Genomic DNA, 18,381 nt, shown 5'->3' with positions numbered 1-18,381 from the left:
ACTTATATTACATATTGTAAAAAGGGGCATAATATGTCTCCTTTAAGAGTCACACTTTTGAGTTGCATTTTAATTCAAATTGACTTACAGACAACTTATGAATGGTTAATTCACCCTGAAATAACAAGATTATCTTGCTTTAGGCCACAATGGGGCTAGTTACCAGCACAGAACTGAAAATTGACTTGCTCAAATATCAAATTGCCATCAAAGCTTGGGTTTGTGTATGAATCTGACCAGAGAACCATACATTTGGGTCATCTACATGAAAGGGTAAAGACTGAATTGTTGGCCTGCACAGTGATGTGTAATAATTGATGGATTGCCCATGTGACTTAAGTCCTGGTGTTCTTGCGCATTGTATGTGTTTATCCAGCACTTTACTGACAAGAATGTTGTCTGATGAATTAGCTGACATCACAGCACTTGTCTGTTTTCGGCTCAAGATAAACGTGCAACCCCCCTCACATGGATGTTTGTCAGCTTCAGGCACAACTTGGATGAATGTTGTAACTTGTAATTTTGGTGGAATGTAGATGCCACTGATCATTTTCATGCATTTTAGCTAGGCCTTTTTGTTTTTGACTGTTAAAACAAAAAAATATTTGCTGTTTGTCTCAATAAATTGGGTTCATTTAAAAATACAGTGGTTAAATAAATAAAAAAATTATATTGCTCTTTGTTTTACAAAAGGTTATAAAAAATGTCAATAATTATCGATACCGAACGATATGAAACATTATATCGTTGATACATTTTTTAGCTATATCGCCCAGCCCTAATTTTAGCCAAACAGACCTGAAGGTAGATCAGAAGGGTATTAGTAATGCGTCATATTCAACAACATCTAAGGAACATGTTTGCACGCATCTACAGGAGCCAGTTTGCTCAAAGGCTTCTGCTTGTTTTGTTTCTTTTTCAGATTTTGAGATGAAGAAGGACATTGATACTCTAATAGCTGAAGAACGGGCTGAGATCATCAAAAAATATGAGAAGGCAAGTTACATCCTTTCAGTTGTATACCTTCAGACTTTTTATAATTGTTGACCTAAGTTTTGAACTTTGACTGGTTGAGCCGATGTTCAGACAAGGGGAAACTGGTTAATGATTGTCCATGACCCTCAGCGACATGGACAGAAATGCATATTGGCAACGTAGCCCAAGTAAAGTAGTAGCCTAAGTGGTCATTAAGCAGATGCCTTTGCAGTACACACATGATGCAGTACACCAAGATTTGGGTATGCCAGTGCTTGGAGTAGCCAAAGTTTAAGTGTCTTGCTCAAGGGAATGATTGTGAAAGCTCATGAATCAACTATCCCAGATATTTTACCACTAGACTACAAAAGTTGCTGCAGTTTGCTGTTCTTCGCAAGGAACAACTTTCTTTAGAAATGCTGCACACAACTGATGTGAGACAAGTTATTAAAATGCTGATGTTATAATTTGTAGGTAAACGTAGTTGTGGTTCATATTGTGGTAATTTTTTGGATAGATTGTGGCTGAGTCTGCCTTGCTGTCATGACTTCACAGACAGCGGTTTTGTTTAAAGGTACCACCTATGGAAAATTCCAGACAAGCTTCAGAGGCATAAAAAAATCACATCTAATGATCTAAAACAGGGGTCTCCAATCCTGCTCCTGGAGGGTCCGTCCGTATCCTGCAGAGTGTAGCTCCAACCAGCTCCAACACACTTACCTGGAAGTGTCTAATGAGTCTGAAGACCTTGATTAGCTGGTTCAAGTGAATTTAATTAGGGTTGGAGCAAGAGAGTGGCCCTCCAGGAACTAGATTGGATGGCCTTCATCTGAAACTAATTCAAATTAGATTTAGATAAGACCAAGTTCAAATGAGCTTCTGATAAAACCAAAAATATCTTGAGACTACAGTGTGTGTTACTCTGTATTAGTTTCTTCTGCTCTTAATTGCTCCATCAGATGCCATTTTATTGTGTAAACTGCACACACAGGGTTGCGGGATATCATGGGCACTGAAGGTACATCTGTGCTGCACACTATAAATTTCAGTATGTTAACGTTACTTGGAAAAAAATCTTGCAAACTTATTGTCTCAGAAAAATCTAGTTTAGGTTGCTCAGTATATTAAAATGTACTCAGAAGCCAATTTATGAAAACTTGAATATACCAAACCTTAACTAGATTTTTCTGAGGCAATAGGTTTGCAAGATTTAAAGTAAAGTTAACAAATTGAAATTTACAGTGCATTCACAAAAAACTTGCCAGATCTTAGTACAGCGGTTCTCAAACCTCTCCTTGAAGTACCCCCAGCACTGCACATTTTGTATGTCTCCCTATATCTGACACACCCACTTCAGGTCATGCAGTCTCCACTAATGAGCTGATGAGTTGAATCAGGTGTGACAGTTGAGGGAGACATACAAAATGTGCAGGGCTGGGGGTACTCCAGGACAGGTTTGAGATTGAGAACCACTGTCTTAGTAGACAGGATTTTATGTGAAAATTGGACCCCGGACAATCCTTTGTGCCTTCATACTTCCATATACAGCTTACAAAACCAGCAAGTTCTAGCTTTCGGACACAGCCAAAATCTTTTAAGGAGGAAGTTTTTTGATGGACAACAGCTGGATGTCATGCTAACATTGCTGCTACACTCAAAAATTGACTATGTGTCTGCATACTTGGAAATTCTCTGCGTACTTCAGATACCTTTAGATAAGGCTGTGGAGCTTAGACAGATGTTCAGGATAGACAGAAATATATTCAGTTAGCAGAAATTGTGAATTCTGGGGGTTTCTTGTATCATCCCTATTTATTTTAGTGACCTGGATTGTTCTAAAAAAGAAGTGGGGTGTTTTCACATGTTTTTCTTGCCTTTTCCTTTAAAGGAATAGTTTGCCCAAAAATGAACATTTGCTGATACTCACCCTCAGGCCATCCAAGATGTAGATGAGTTTGTTTCTTCATCATATTTGGAGAAATGTATCATTACATCACTTGTTCACCAATGGATCCTCTGCAGTGAATGGGTGCCGTCAGAATAAGAGTCCAAACAGCTTTATAAACATCACAATAATCCACAAGTAATCCACACCACTCCAGACCATCAATTAGAGAGAACTTGCATGTTTAGAAGAAGCAAATCCATCATTAAGTCATCTTAACTTTAAACTGTCACTTCTGGCTAGTGAAAAAGTAAAAAAAATCCACCGACATATTTGTTTTGAACTGTTTTAACTGAATAATATGTTCATTTTTGGTGACCTATTCCTTTAAGTCATGTTTTTATTTGAGTTCCAGTCATCTATTGGTTTGAGGGTCTGTTGCCTTTGCTCCAGTTTCTCAGTTTGTTTGTTGGGCCGGTTGCAGGGCAGGCATGAGGGTGTGCACATTAACCCCTGGGAGGATGCCGACTACAGCATCTACAAGGTCACAGACCGCTTCGGTTTCCTGCAGTAAGTCTCGTCTGTCCTGGCAGTTTTAACACTAATGACCTCTGTCTTCAGTTGAAGATGTTAAACGCTCAACTGAACTATGTTGTTATGAAGAATATGACTTTTTATGTTTGTTTTGGTCAATAGTTGATTGTTACCGCTAGAACAGTGTTGTCAGGAATGTTTTTCATAAATCCACAGTAAAATCTTAGTTGTTATTTGAATGAAGCTTCTGACATTTAATACTTCTACAGATTAAACAACCATTTCCCCTTTGTAATTTGTTTTTCCAGTGAAGAGGAACTGCCAACACCAACCGCGGTGGAGGAGAAGGTGACATTATATCATATGATATCAGCTTTCTTTGCACCTGCAATCACTATTAAATCTTTTGTGGCAAAATTCAGTTTAGATAAGTTAATCCATTGAATTAAGGTGTTCTTGATGAATGGCTTCTTTGTTTTACGTACATTTTGGATTCAAGACTAAAATTCAGTATGTTATTTCCCTAGTACAAACTCCAGGAGGTTGAAAGAGAGGAAAAATGGGTTAAGATGGTGAAAAAGTGGGACAAGTACTGCAACGGTGAAAAGGTAACTAATAAATTTGATAGTTCCTTAGAGCTTTAATTGGATGAGACACATTTGAAGCCATTGTAAAATAGTTAGGCTGATTAACTATATTAAGAATTGTATATAATGCCTCTTTTGGAAGGCCAAACAAAGTAGTTTCGCTTTCACAACGAGAGCAGAGGCTGGAGGGCTAGAGTGAGCAGAGGCAGCGAACTCCAAAGAGAAAGGAAAAATTGAAATCGCATCATATGACCCCTTTAATATATTGAGTAATTGAGCATTGTAGTCTCTTATCTCATTGCTGTTGCTGCCATTATAGTCACATAATATGCCACTCAAGGCTGCTGTGTGTTATAGTGAAATTTAGACCCACACATCCGGAAGCTTAAAGGTGCTGTATGTAGGATTGACACCGAGTGGTTGAACTGCCGAAATACAATTGGGTAAATTGGCAGTGGGCGGGTTTCACAAACCAAAACAGTGACCGACATTCCTGCCCGGAACGCACATTTTCAAAGGAGAATAACTGACTGTAGCATTGTTTTTCAGATAAACAAATATGTTAACTTTGCATGTTTCTTAAATATCTGCAAACATATTATGGTATTTTTATGCTTTAGTAGAGTCAAAAACTTACATACAGCACCTTTAAAGACCCAAAAATAAATCTCGCCATCTGTTTGTTTCCTCTTCCCATGTGCATTTTGCAGATGATGAAGCGGGTATACAAGGGGATTCCCTTGAAGCTGCGCGGTCAAGCCTGGGCTCTGCTGCTGGATGTGGAAAAGGTGAAAGAGGCAAATTACAGGAAGTACGAGGTAGGAGCTTTGCAGGAATCATATTTGTGAGATGTGTTTGGGCTCCACTTGGTCCTTTGAATGAAAAGTGGCTGTTTGATGTGCATTCATTCAATGACTCGCTTGTTTGGGTTTTGTTTTGTCCTGTGTGATTGTTTGGGTTTAAATTAGCCAGACGTGTTTTGTCTCCAATCTGCCCTCTTGGCACAACAATGTTTTATTTCATAACAAAGGTTTCTGGTTTGCATGCTTTGTGTAGTGTGACGATTATTACATAAGTTCCAAGGTATTATATGAAAAATACAAGAAAAGAAAACAGAATAACCTGCAAAGTAGACCAGACTTTATGCCACAAACCAAAAGTCTGGTTACCTGAGAAATGGTATACACTACGTTCAAGGACACATTGAATTTATCAAAAATGACAAGACATTTATCATATTACAAAAGATTTTTTTATTTCAAATAAATGCTGGTTTATGAACTTTCTATTCATCAAAGAATCCTGAAAAAACGTTTCCACAGAAATGTTGATAATTGATAATCAGAAGTATTTCTTGAGCAGCAAATCAGCATATTAGAATGATTTCTGAAGGATCATGTGATGTGCCATGGTACCAATACTTATTTTTGTTTTCAGTCATTTCAGAATCTTTAGAGCTCAAGAGTTGTATTTATAACTGAACGTGTATCTATATCTGAATTTCTAAATATATCTGGGTGCTGCTGTAATATTTATAACTGGTTTGCTGCTCTGACGAATGTGAATAGCAGACGTGTCGTTGCCTGGGTTGCGTACGTATATGTGGGGCGGAGCTATCAGAATAGGGGCAAGACCCTTTTGGGGTAGGGGCGTGTTTGTTTTGGTGATTTCAAATATCAACATTGGCTACCAGAAATCACTTACTCTGCCTTTAAATGGAAACCAGTGTCTTTGGTTTTTGTATGAAAATTTAGATGCCGGTTTGCAGCCATGGTTTAGGTGTACTGTAGTGTAGGTAACAGTGTGCACTGCAGTCATCTGCTAATTTTCTAAATATATAAAAGCTGAAATAACCAATATTGTATGTATTATTTTTCCTGTGGAAAGCTGATGCAGCTCTTTCTGTTCAACAATAGTTTATAGTGACAATGTTTAAAAACTTTCTCCTATAAGCTTAATATGCATAGATAACCATTGGTAAGCCATTTGTAGGTTAACTTTCTGAGTATATTGCTCTGAGGACCTTTACTCCGTTTGCTTGCGCATCAGTTTGGGGTGGGACTATCTGTTTGTCTGACCAATAGCAGATGCGGGCAGTTTTTGTGAAACCTTTTTGAAAAAAATATTATTTTTGCAATTCTGTTTGGTGCTGCTAGCGCTAAAATTTAGCATTTAACTTTGAGTTTTGGTTTTACTTTAGTTTTGGATATGCTGTAGTTTCCAAAAAATATAACAGTTATTGCCAACTTTTTTGTTTTCATGTTGTTGCAGAAAATGAAGGAACAAGCCAAGAAGTATTCGACAGAAATTAAGCAGATTGATCTTGATGTCAACAGGACCTTTAGAAACCATATCATGTTCATGGATCGCTTTGGGGTCAAGTAAGAAAGATATTGCTTGAATTCATACACATACACACACACTCAAGAAAGTCTTTCTTCATTTCACTCAAGGTCTGTTTGGCATTGTGCTTTTCAGTTGAGATGCTCAGACTACTTCCTCTTTGTTACTGCGTTTTTGTTCAACTTCCTGTTACTGTGAGCGGCCTCACAGGAAATGATACAACCGGTGACTCATTACCATCATCCCCAGAATAAATATATACTTTGATGCTGTCCATAACAACTAAAGTTCTGCCACAGTGTCACGAAAAAAATAAAAAGATTTCCTTTCGTACCAGACAATCATAAAGACCCACTTGGGATTGAATATCCTCTTGAAAATGGACAGTCATCAAAAACATTATTTTCTTCTGTTTTTAAACCCCAAATTTGACAGCCAATGAGTGTATCATGAATTTTTAACAAAACGTTGCCCAGATGCCCCTCAATAATCTTTCCGTATATTTGATATTCAAAAGTGTCATCCCACTTAACAAATGTAAACTGAAAGGGTCTTGTAGATAAAAGTGCACAAAGAGGTTTCAGCTATGTGGTTTGCATGGGCAGCACACCCACAACATACGTAGATCAACCACAACCTCTTTGCACAGGGTATCTGGCGGATGGAAGTTCTGAGCAATGACTTCTACATTTTTATTAGCACTGCGTGGCCAATAAGAGGATATGGGGCTAAAGTTCTGTTTAACACATCTGCTGTTTGTTTGTGTTGCTCATGAGTGTTTCTACGACACACTAGTCACAATTCTGCTTTCCTCTGGCCTCTTACCAAGGGTCTTGCTGTGCATTGCTAAATCTTCTCAAATCTGCAGACATTATGAATTATTAACATACGTCTCCTTTGGATGTGATGGTTTGTGCATGGATGGATTCTTACTGCTACTGTGAGCTGGTTTCTTTCTGCTGTTCGATTTGGGCTGGACCCTCAGTGCTTTTAGGACAAAATGTAGTTGGATTAATGAAAAAGATGGATGTCCATGATGAAAATTAATAATAATAATAATAATAAATAAATAAAATGATTTTAAAACATAATGTTTGAGTTCATGTTGGGTTCAAATAATTTTGAACAACATTGTGTTAATTGAAAATTACAACTTTTTCAGCCAAAAAAATATTTGTTTGAATGACTCATTAATGATTAAATAAATAGTTTACAACATAAAAAGTATTTTTAAAAATGATCTATTGGCATGAATATCATGAAGTTTTCTTAGGGTTATAACTTGCCATCTCATGAATAGGTCAAATGAATCTTAAGAGACTGAATTAAATAATTAAATAATTTTAATTCATAAAATTATTGTAATTCAGAAATTTAATACAAATTCTTTACAGAAGAGTCTCATTCAAGACATTGTCTATATGTAGTGCATTTTTTATGTATTTCTCAATGGATTACAGAAATCTTGGCATCATGTCATTGACCTGGTTACTGTATACATTGAACTAAATGTTTGAAATCATAATTATAGCCATCTTGTAATACTGGGAACAGTTTGATTGAGCTGTGTTTTTTGTCCTTTACAGACAGCAAGCCCTGTTCAATGTGCTGGCAGCGTATTCAGTCTACAACACGGTAAGAGACTGACGGAGTTTGAATGTTTGTGTGTAAATGTGTTATGCAACTCAGAACAGCATGTGCTGGATGAACCAGAGCAGAGGGAAAGAAGTTCGGTGTCCCACCCTGTCAACACAGACACACACACACACACAGACAATTACTGTGCTAATGGCGACTTCCCATCGACTTCTATTGTTCTTACGTTAAGCTAAATATAATGGCTATAGACCCTAACCCGAAAATAAAGCTTGTATTTGCATCAGTGAATAAAGACATGGCTACATGCCAATTTGAATACCATCCGTACTGTATAAAATGCAAGATTTGGAGAATTGTGTTCCAAATGGTAGCATGTTGAAAATAGTAGGTACTATAAACCCGAATGATAGACTGTGCATGTGTGGTTTTTGGGTTAAATTGCCCATAATCCCTTTTGTTTGTAAATGTATGTGCTTAAAAGTTAATAATGGAATACACTTAAAGCTGGAATGCATAACGTGTCTTTTAAAATCAGATTTTAAAACACTAGGCATCATACACTTGCCACCTTTGTAAATGATTACAGAGAAAATCTGGGCATTATACACTAAACGACTGGATCTTTTACACAGTACCAAACATTGTCTTTCCAAACGCCGCAAACTCATGCAGAAACATGCCCCTCATTGCTAGGAGACAAATAAAAAAAATGTGTGTTCTAAAACCAGTTCTAAAACAAGTTTGATATCCTTCAACTGGATGGAATCATAGTCTGAAAAGTCTGCGCCAGTTATACACTACTGATTTTTTGTGAAATTGATGACCTCTGACTGTACAAAATCTGCAGACTGGCTCTGACTTTCGGAAACTCAAAAAAATTTTTTTATCTAAAATCAGTTAACAAACCAGTTTGACTTGGCTGGAAGACCAGCTAGCAAGTCAAATTTTCTGTGGAGAACTATATTTGCATGGTGTGTGGAGTTGCTGCCTATATAGCAAATCATGACTTATGAGGTTTCATGACTTAAAGGGATAGTTCACCCAAAAATGAATAATTACCCCATGATTTACTCACCCTCAAGTCAACCTAGGTGTATATGACTTTCTTCTTTCAGACAAATATGGGTGACCAGGGTCTTAAGACTTTAACAAAGGCCATCTGTCTGGTGCTAATTGGATGATATGCAACTTTATTTATTGGGTACTTACTGGGAATTGACCCTAAACATAGATGATACAGAGGATGGACAAAGACAAATGGAAGAAATCTTTTTTACATGATGTTTTGACGTTTGACAAAACTGCTGGGACAAGAAATGCACATAAATTTCATTGTTTGTAAAAATGAGGAGTGTGTCAGTCTCAAAGAGACGGGAAATGGTACCATGTTCCTTTTCCTTCCCGATGTTGCCAGTAGAAAGTGGGTCAACTGGGCAAGAGGAGGGTGACTCGGGACGCATGGGACGAGGCGGGGGGTAGAGTTGGAGTGAGCAAGAGAAGTGGAGAGAACAAGAAACAGGAGACTTTGAATTTTACCACTTTCCTTTTCTGTGTCAAGTTAAAGTACTACAAAGTTATTGTTTTGTAATTGGTTAAATTAGCATTTAATCCTTAGGTCATTCTCTATGTCTGAATGTTGAGTAAAGTTTGTGACAAAGTGTACTAAGTCTATCTGGTTATGTGTAGGAAGTGAGCTACTGTCAGGGCATGAGTCAGATCGCTGCCATTCTGCTCATGTACATGAATGAGGAAGATGCATTCTGGGCCTTATCACAGCTACTGACCAATCAGAAACATGCCATGCATGGTGAGTGTCATGCTAAGTCTCTCTATAGATATCTTTGTTTTTGTAGTACACTCTGTAATTGGTGATACATATCTGTGTCTTCCTCTGTGGTTTCTTAAAGGCTTCTTCATCCCAGGGTTTCCCAAACTCCAGCGTTTTCAGGTTCATCATGACAAAATACTGTCTAAACTCCTTCCCAAAATCAGGAAACACTTGGTGAGATTTCTTATTTTAACCTCGGTTTGCTTGGCTTTAACAACATATAAACACTTTCTCAGTTTTGTCAAATGTTTTCCTAAACCCAGGATAAGGAACAGATGTCCACTGGTATCTACACAACCAAATGGTTCCTTCAGTGTTTTATTGACAGGGTGAGGCACGATTTAAATTTTCAACTTGTTACAACATTTTCACCGTGTTTAGGTCTCAGTTATGGAGCTGAAACTTTCAATAAATCACAATGAAACCTAAAACATGTCACAAAAATTCACTTTGTCTTGTATGAATATAAGAGGCAGGTCTGTCTGAACTGGTATTCCAGTCTCTGACAAAAATCTCCACAAAATATTTATACAATGTGACCTCAACAAATCGATTTGATGGATCTAAGTATGCTCAGGAAAAAAAAAAAGTTCTAAAATTGTACCTTTAGGGGTACAACTGCTTGTCACTGGGGCAGTACCCTTAAAGGGACATCTTTGTACCTTATTTACCCCTAAAAGGTTAGTAGTAGTACTGTAAGGGTACATATTACTACTCTAAAAGGTACTACTATGGACCTTTTAGGTGTAGATAAATGGTCTTCTTTACTACCCTATCGGTGGCCTTGCCTGGACAGGACATCATTTTTTACCAGCCGAGTCAAAATACTCCAAATTCTGCAACTCAGTAAGGAGAATTACATCATTCACATACAGGAAGTTTTTGTGTGAAAAAGACTGGAAACATCATCTGCTTAAAGTTTTATATGGTTGGGCTGAACCCTTTAGAGAATCCTGTGTCAATGTTTTATTCATGTTGGAGCACTGCTTAGCTGGTTGATGACTCGAGTCTGTTGTGTTTCTGCTGTATAGACACCCTTCACACTCACCCTGCGTCTTTGGGACATCTACATATTAGAGGGAGAAAAAGTTCTAACCGGCATGGCCTATACTCTCCTCAAATTGCACAAAAGTAAGAATCCAACTCTGGTGGATTTCTGTAGAACCACATGAGCTATCACCATGTCCTTGTGTACAACATAGAACTATATAGTGGTTAAAGATCGGGTTACCAAAAGTTTGTAGGTACAAATCCCATATGGGGTGATTCATTATTGCACCCTTGAGCAAGAAACTTGACTTAGGGTTGGTTACTCCAGATACACTCACTGGATCAAGTGTATTGTCAGTCATTTTGGATAAAAGCATCAACTAAGAGACTATTTAGAATATAGTTTCTGCTGAATGAATGTTAAAATAATGTTTAGTCTGGGCAAAAGAGTTGTGGTTGTAGTACTAAACGAGCTGCCTAGAGTTTCTTTCAACCGATAGTTCTTTAATGTTGCTGTTTGGGTAGTGTAGAAGTGTTTAATTAGAAGCTTATAAAGTCTAAAGTCTCATTCTTTTCCTGTCAGAGCATCTTCTGAAGATGTCTCTGGAGGACCTGAGGGAGTTTCTGCAGGAGCGTATTGCTTCCTCCTCCACTATGAGCGACGATGCCGTTATTGAGCAGCTACAGTCGTCTATGACAGAACTCCGCAGGATGAAGCTCGACCTCCCTCCTCCAGGTAAAATACAAATTGTGTTTTTTGTAAATGAGAACATTCTGAGCAAATACCAGAGAGAATAATTAAGGAAGCCTTGTTCCCAAAAAGCTGGATGTCTTTGGAGTCTGTAAAGTGTACATTCTTAAAAATAAAGGTTCCAGTTAGAGAAGCTTCCACAAAGCACTTTTTATGGTGTAGATGTTTAGAAAACCATTTGTACAGGTGCTTTAAAGAAGTTGGAAGCTCTTACTAACCTATAATGTAACATCAAGACCCATATGACCAACTCGACAACAAAAATGGTCTTTGATTAAAAGAGGGTTTTTTGCTGAACCTAAGGAACCTTGGAAGAAACTTTCTTCTAAAGAGTGTCCTGTGGTTTTATGCAATTCTAGACTGTTACAACAACTGTCTTTTCTGGGTTTGACTTGTAGCCAAGGGAGATGAGTTCCCAAAGATACCCCTGGGTGAGGAGCGTCCAATAGTACTGCTTCCAGTAATCAAGACCGAGTGTGTACCCTTACCGCCATCAGCACACAACAATCAAACCTCAACCAAGCTTCAGGCGAAAGACACCACCACCCACAAGCAGAGCAGCGAAAAACACATCCCTACCATTACCTCATCTTCCCCTCTTTCAAAGCTCACCCACTCAACTTCAAACTCTTCGCTGTCACAAACTTCACCTGAAGAACCAGGGATCACGGTGAAGAATGAAGACAGTGCACCTGTACAAAGACCAGATCATCTACTACACCCAAAACCTGCACCATTTTCAGCAGAGACTCTTTCGTTGAAGAATGAATGTGTTAGTAGACCCCTATCAGCGGTGTCTGAAGATTGGCCTCCTCCGTACCAGTCACCCATAACAGATTCTTCCAGTATCAACTCTTTGAATCTCCCAGAATTACCTCCTCCACCTCTTCCCTGTACTGATGAAGGGGTCGAGCTTTCACCTCTAGAAGAGGATGTCCCATTTTGCCTTCCTCCACCACCAATTGCCCAACCTTTGGATCTCATCTTAGAAGATCCTTCTTCATCACCTTCCTCGTATAGATCCCATCGGCAGCTAAGCAAGTTTCCGGTCAACCTGTATGTCCCGCCATCATCAGGTGACCGGAGACCTTCCAACACCTCGCATTACGACAACCTCTCAGAAGAGGAGGATCTGTCTGTGGAGAGGCTGTTGGAGATGGCGGCCACATTGCCGCAAAACCCAAACTTGGGTCTCATGAACACCACCCTTCCCCTTCCTCCAGATGATGCTGTGTCTCTTCCTCTACCGCCCCCATCTATGTTCTTCTACACGCCCGACTCTTCACCACTCCCTCCACCTCTTCCATGCATTGAGGCGGCAAAGAGTTGGGTGACTCCAGACTGCATTTTTCCCCAACCACCAATTGACTTCGCAGATAAACCCATCCTCGTATCTTCAGTCCCGTGCAGTCAGGTGGATTTAAACCAGACTGAACAAGATAGGGGTCAGTCACAGCTCCCAGGACTACCGCCCAAAAAATCACGACCCACAATGCTCTCTCCTGTACACTCTGATTCAGACTTCTACCGAATGCATGTTCCAAGTCATTAGTTGCTGGAATCACACTTATACGGCAAGTACTGTTGTTAGTGTGAACTGAAGGCGTGTTTCCATCGTTTGGACTTTTGTGCTTTTATATTAACTTTTTTTTTTACCATTTAGATGTTGCAATTATTTTCTTATGTTGCAATGTGTGTTACATTTGGCAGATCTAAACAGGATGTTAGAATGTGTGTGTTTTATCATACAAATTTGTTGTAACGAAATCCCCTTTTCATCTAGTTGTAGCAGTTATCAGAATCACCTTTTAGTTAGTTGAGCAACCAGTTTTCCAGGGAGTCATCATGTGGTTTGAAGTGATATCTTTAATCGGTGTAGTAATTGAGATGTACTGATATTTCCACTGGTCATCACAGAAAATGTGACAGGCAACATTATTTTGTTTGTGACTATTTATATGTTGTTTTCTGGGAGATATTATGTTCCTTGTCAGATCTATACTGTCAGATCAGTACTATAGTGGGACTTGTTTTCATCTTGATGAAAGGCAAAAAATTAGATCAGTTATTGTCATTATTTTTTTGTCTTGTTTTGTTGGTTGGTTTTATATCTTGGTGCAGTTGTGTTGTTTTTGTTTCTTTTTAAACTTTGGTTATATTAAGAAAATGCATCTAAAGGATGCACATCAACATTAAATATGAAGATGTTTTGGAAATGTAAACAAGGATCTTAAGACACTGGCATAAGTTCCCTGGTTACATTGAAAGGACATTTTTCAGCGGTCTTAGATTTGCTCAAAAAGGAAATTCCTTCATCAAACCTTAATGCTGTGTACTGCCCTATAGCGCCATCTTGTGGAGGATTATAGCATAACTTGGTAAAAAATTATTTACTGGGAAATACAGTCGCCACACTGAATGTTAAAATGAAGAAACTGTATATTCAAGGTCATTGTATAGCTTTATTGTGTAATTGTAAATAGAACAGGTTTGATTTGCACTTTGTTGTTTGTAGTAAGAGCTTATGATATTTAATTGCGTTTATATTATTATTCTCAGGTTAAATGGTCTTAATGTTCAGTTTGTGTTGAAATTTTTAAACCCAGTTTAAAGTTTGACCTTTTTAAACTCTGTGCTCATTTGACTTTCTTATTTGATTAACAACTAAAAAAAAAACTTGTGTTTTCCTCGCAACAATGAGACTACGTAAAGTGGAGTGTTTATTTTAATATTTACATTATTGCTGTGTAAATCAATTCTGATTTCACATTCAGAGGTACATGGTACAAGCACAACATGATAAAATATAACACAAGGGTCAGGTATTTCTGTATAAATACACATTCACTTGCAGGAACCCATGCCCTTTAATTGATTTAAAAGCAAACCTACATGACAGATCTGCCTGATTGGTAACTGCATTTAACAAGCACTTGAAGCCATTCATTTTACCTTTCTACCATAATTGAACCTTCATAAAGGCACCATTGTTGCATTATTCTCAGAGGTAACCAGTTACGACAAACAGGATTGCATATACATAGTTTGTATTGTAAACAAGTGCAGTGATTTTATGCATAATGCTTCACAGGAAGCCAAGATAAAGTCTTCAGTGCTATTGCTGTCAGATGGATGACTTTCACTTCACAGTGGCTGCTGTGAGAATATAAGATAAGCAAGTATTGCAGGAAGGACTAAACCGTATCTTTACCTTCCGTGAGAAATTTCCTTGAGCTCACCCCTCATTAAATCTGAAAGTGTGTTTCAAAGCTGCAGTTGTAACAGAGCCTGCAGAGAAAATGTACCTCTTGTAGAGGTGATGCTGTTTCATCCAGTACCTGAGTTACAATCTCAGCTGCATGAAGAGGTTGACCTGACACGCCACACTCTCCCTCAGCTTCATTTCATCTTCTGAACCCAGAGCCACTCCTGGTAATCGGGTAGAGCCTGTTTCCCCGAGGATGCAAGGCAAGCTGAGGAACACTTTGGAACCGATTCCACCCCAACCCTGAAAGAATTGGAGGCTTGCATTTACATGATCTCAAAATTAACAGACACCGATTAAAAGATGCTAAAATGTTTGTTTTCACAGCCACTTTATCATTTTTCTGTAAGATACATTCATGTGGCTCCTACAGTATATATTATAGTTGACATATAGTTGACTTAATTTTGACAATCTAGACACAAAATTTACATTTCTAAACACTTCCAAAAGTTAGTTGCATGTTAATGCTTTAAAACAGTTGTCCTTAACCTTTTGGCTTGAAGGCCCCCTATTGCCCAACATAATATTAAAAGATCCCCTCATATAAGCTATAATATTTCCTCCAGTTTGTTCTGCTGTAAATACGACAGCTGCTTGTTTTCAAACTTTATTAACACAAACTACGAATGTAAACACATTAAATTAATTCACCTTAATTCGTTTTGTGATTCCAGAATTTAAGAACTGTATGTTCTTTAATAAAACAATAAATTATATTAATAATAAAATGTTGCAATGTTGTTCTTTTTAAAAAGAAATCCAGTTTAGACATCGATTTTTTTAAGCATTCTAAGCAATTTCAAGTGCTTGTTTTAATCTAAATCAATTTAAATCATTTTAATTCATCCTGCAGTCCTGACCACAAACTTACTGAATGCATATTATTCTACAAGGTAGGCAACTAACCTCAGCCAGTGTCGTGACAGAGTGTATCTTCTTTTTGCCCGTTACAATGCTGTGAGTGATGTCAGCAATGGACAACCCGACTGACCATGACCTCTGACCTCTGCCTTTGAGCATCTCTAATGCCCTGAGAACATATCAAACAGTTCACGCTTCATCATGCAGTAACAAACCATCAATTAACAATTCTTTAAAATTCTACTGGAAATTATATGAAAAATATCTGGATGCTGATATTTTTAACCCATACCTGTCCATTAAGGGTTTGGTGGAGTTGGACACTGGGGTTAACGCTTGTAGATGGTCAGTTCCTGGCCCCATATTACCCCACAATGCCACTGATACACAACCAGAGAGAGCTGTCACATTAATTATTTAAAACCAGACACCGACCTCAGAACATTACTGCGCATCCGAGGTGTTACTATGACCATGACGCAAATTGTTAGCAATTTAACAACTGTTACAGCAGAAACAGGTCCACATTTGTGTAGCAGTGTTTATCTAGAATAATTATCCACTTTTCAATTCTACGAATCCTCTTTCAGGGTTTATGCACGTCGCCTTATGAAGACTTTTTTAAAGACCAATTAAGAAAATATTAGGAATAAATTGAAGCAAGAACAATAGATCACTATGTTCTCTAAATGTAGATGTCTAAGGAGAACACAATGAATTGTATTAGCAACACTTCAAAGTTTGAAAATACATCTTCCAACCGTACTTTTACTGTACCTTCTGATCACACTGTACAAAAGTTGTGTTATTTCTCGCTATTTTTGTTTTGTTTTTCCAGTGCAAATGCTTAAAAATTCTTAAATCAAGGTGAATGCAAAGATGACATGATAAGAAGTTTTGTTTTCTGGGAAATTTGTCAAAATGAAGTGATTTTATGATGAAAAAAGGACAAATATCTTTTTTGATGAAAATTTCTGTTTCTTCTTGTTTTAAACAGACTCATTTTGATATACTTGTAGATGGTCAGTTCCTGGCCCCATATTACCCCACAATGCCACTGATACACAACCAGAGAGAGCTGTCACATTAATTATTTAAAACCAGACACCGACCTCAGAACATTACTGCGCATCCGAGGTGTTAATATGACCATGACTCAAATTGTTAGCAATTTAACAACTGTTACAGCAGAAACAGGTCCACATTTGTGTAGCAGTGTTTATCTAGAATAATTATCCACTTTTCAATTCTACGAATCCTCTTTCAGGGTTTATGCACGTCGCCTTATGAAGACTTTTTTAAAGACCAATTAAGAAAATATTAGGAATAAATTGAAGCAAGAACAATAGATCACTATGTTCTCTAAATGTAGATGTCTAAGGAGAACACAATGAATTGTATTAGCAACACTTCAAAGTTTGAAAATACATCTTCCAACCGTACTTTTACTGTACCTTCTGATCACACTGTACAAAAGTTGTGTTATTTCTCGCTATTTTTGTTTTGTTTTTCCAGTGCAAATGCTTAAAAATTCTTAAATCAAGGTGAATGCAAAGATGACATGATAAGAAGTTTTGTTTTCTGGGAAATTTGTCAAAATGAAGTGATTTTATGATGAAAAAAGGACAAATATCTTGGCTCAGAAAATTTCTGTTTCTTCTTGTTTTAAACAGACTCATTTTGATATACTTCTCAGAAAGCAAGACTTTGTATCTTCAGTTTGCGTCTCAAATGAATTTATTTAGATTTAAGGATGTTTTGATATTTGTATTGGAAAACAAGACAAAAATAATAACATTTAATGCCATGAATTTAAGACTTTCTGCTCCTATTTTAAGAACTTTTAAAGGGATAGTTCACTCAAAAATGACAATTACCCCATGATTTACTCACCCTCAAGTCATCCTAGGTGTATATGATTTTCTTCTTTCAGACGAATACAATCAGTTATATTCAAAAATGTCCTGACTCTTCCAAGCTTTATAATGGCAGTGAATGGGTGTTGAGATTTTGAAGCCCAAAAAAGTGCATCCATCCATCATAAAAAGTGCTCCACACGGCTCCAAGGGGTTAATAAAGGCCTTCTGAAGCGAAGCGTTTGTGTAAGAAAAATATCCATATTTAAAACTATTTAAGCCATAATCTCTAGCTTCCACTAACTATCGTACGCATGTTCACGAGAGAGTGACGTCCAGCGGATGACGTATGATGTAGGCGTAGCATAAACTCCGGTGAGAATATGCTAGTGTCGCGAGAACAAAGTTTTGTTTACAGCAAAGGAAAACCAGTCTCCTCTGGGCTTATATCGAAATCCTCCAACATTTTTCTTTACAAATCCTCATTTTGTACTTCTAATTCGTGACCGGAGTTTTGTTTTGCTCTCTCATCTGCACTTCTGCGTTAGTCACTTCTCACCGATCCTTACGCTATGCCTACATCATACGTCATCCGCTGGATGCCACTCTCTCGTGAACGCGTGTACGATAGTTAGTGGAAGCTAGAGATTATGGCTTAAATAGTTTTAAATATGGATATATTTCTTACAAAAATGCATCACTTCGCTTCAGAAGGCCTTTATTAACCCAACGGAGCCGTGTGGAGCACTTTTTATGATGGATGGACGCACTTTTTTGGGCTTCAAAATCTCGACCCCCATTCACTGCCATTATAAAGCTTGGAAGAGTCAGGACATTTTTGAATATAACTGATTGTATTCGTCTGAAAGAAGAAAATCATATACACCTAGGATGACTTGAGGGT

The 18,381-nt window shown here is 37.8% G+C and overlaps 2 protein-coding genes across 2 annotated transcripts in view; one reads left to right on the top strand and one right to left on the bottom strand.

The window, feature by feature from the left end:
- LOC107740555 (USP6 N-terminal-like protein) overlaps window positions 1-14,072 on the top strand; it is a 24,747-nt gene extending 10,675 nt beyond the window's left edge. The window contains exons 2-14 of the mRNA XM_016553001.1: window positions 923-996; window positions 3,345-3,430; window positions 3,703-3,742; window positions 3,922-4,002; window positions 4,692-4,799; window positions 6,253-6,362; window positions 7,911-7,959; window positions 9,610-9,730; window positions 9,831-9,925; window positions 10,015-10,080; window positions 10,783-10,882; window positions 11,325-11,477; window positions 11,891-14,072. Coding sequence (XP_016408487.1) covers window positions 931-996; window positions 3,345-3,430; window positions 3,703-3,742; window positions 3,922-4,002; window positions 4,692-4,799; window positions 6,253-6,362; window positions 7,911-7,959; window positions 9,610-9,730; window positions 9,831-9,925; window positions 10,015-10,080; window positions 10,783-10,882; window positions 11,325-11,477; window positions 11,891-13,044 — 2,229 coding nt within the window. The 5' untranslated portion in view covers window positions 923-930 and the 3' untranslated portion in view covers window positions 13,045-14,072. The remainder of the gene's footprint in view (window positions 1-922; window positions 997-3,344; window positions 3,431-3,702; window positions 3,743-3,921; window positions 4,003-4,691; window positions 4,800-6,252; window positions 6,363-7,910; window positions 7,960-9,609; window positions 9,731-9,830; window positions 9,926-10,014; window positions 10,081-10,782; window positions 10,883-11,324; window positions 11,478-11,890) is intronic.
- Window positions 14,073-14,133: 61 nt separating this feature from the next.
- Window positions 14,134-18,381, bottom strand: part of uevld (UEV and lactate/malate dehyrogenase domains) — an 11,757-nt gene continuing 7,509 nt past the window's right edge. The window contains exons 10-12 of the mRNA XM_016553003.1: window positions 15,914-16,001; window positions 15,667-15,790; window positions 14,134-15,000 (exon numbers count right to left, since the gene is read on the bottom strand). Coding sequence (XP_016408489.1) covers window positions 14,836-15,000; window positions 15,667-15,790; window positions 15,914-16,001 — 377 coding nt within the window. The 3' untranslated portion in view covers window positions 14,134-14,835. The remainder of the gene's footprint in view (window positions 15,001-15,666; window positions 15,791-15,913; window positions 16,002-18,381) is intronic.

The sequence above is a fragment of the Sinocyclocheilus rhinocerous genome, unplaced genomic scaffold (genome assembly GCF_001515625.1).
Source record: "Sinocyclocheilus rhinocerous isolate Xijiao unplaced genomic scaffold, SAMN03320098_v1.1 scaffold2660, whole genome shotgun sequence".
Taxonomy (NCBI): domain Eukaryota; kingdom Metazoa; phylum Chordata; class Actinopteri; order Cypriniformes; family Cyprinidae; genus Sinocyclocheilus; species Sinocyclocheilus rhinocerous.
Note: the sequence above shows the minus strand (reverse complement) of the source record. Positions and strands in the feature narration are given on the sequence as shown.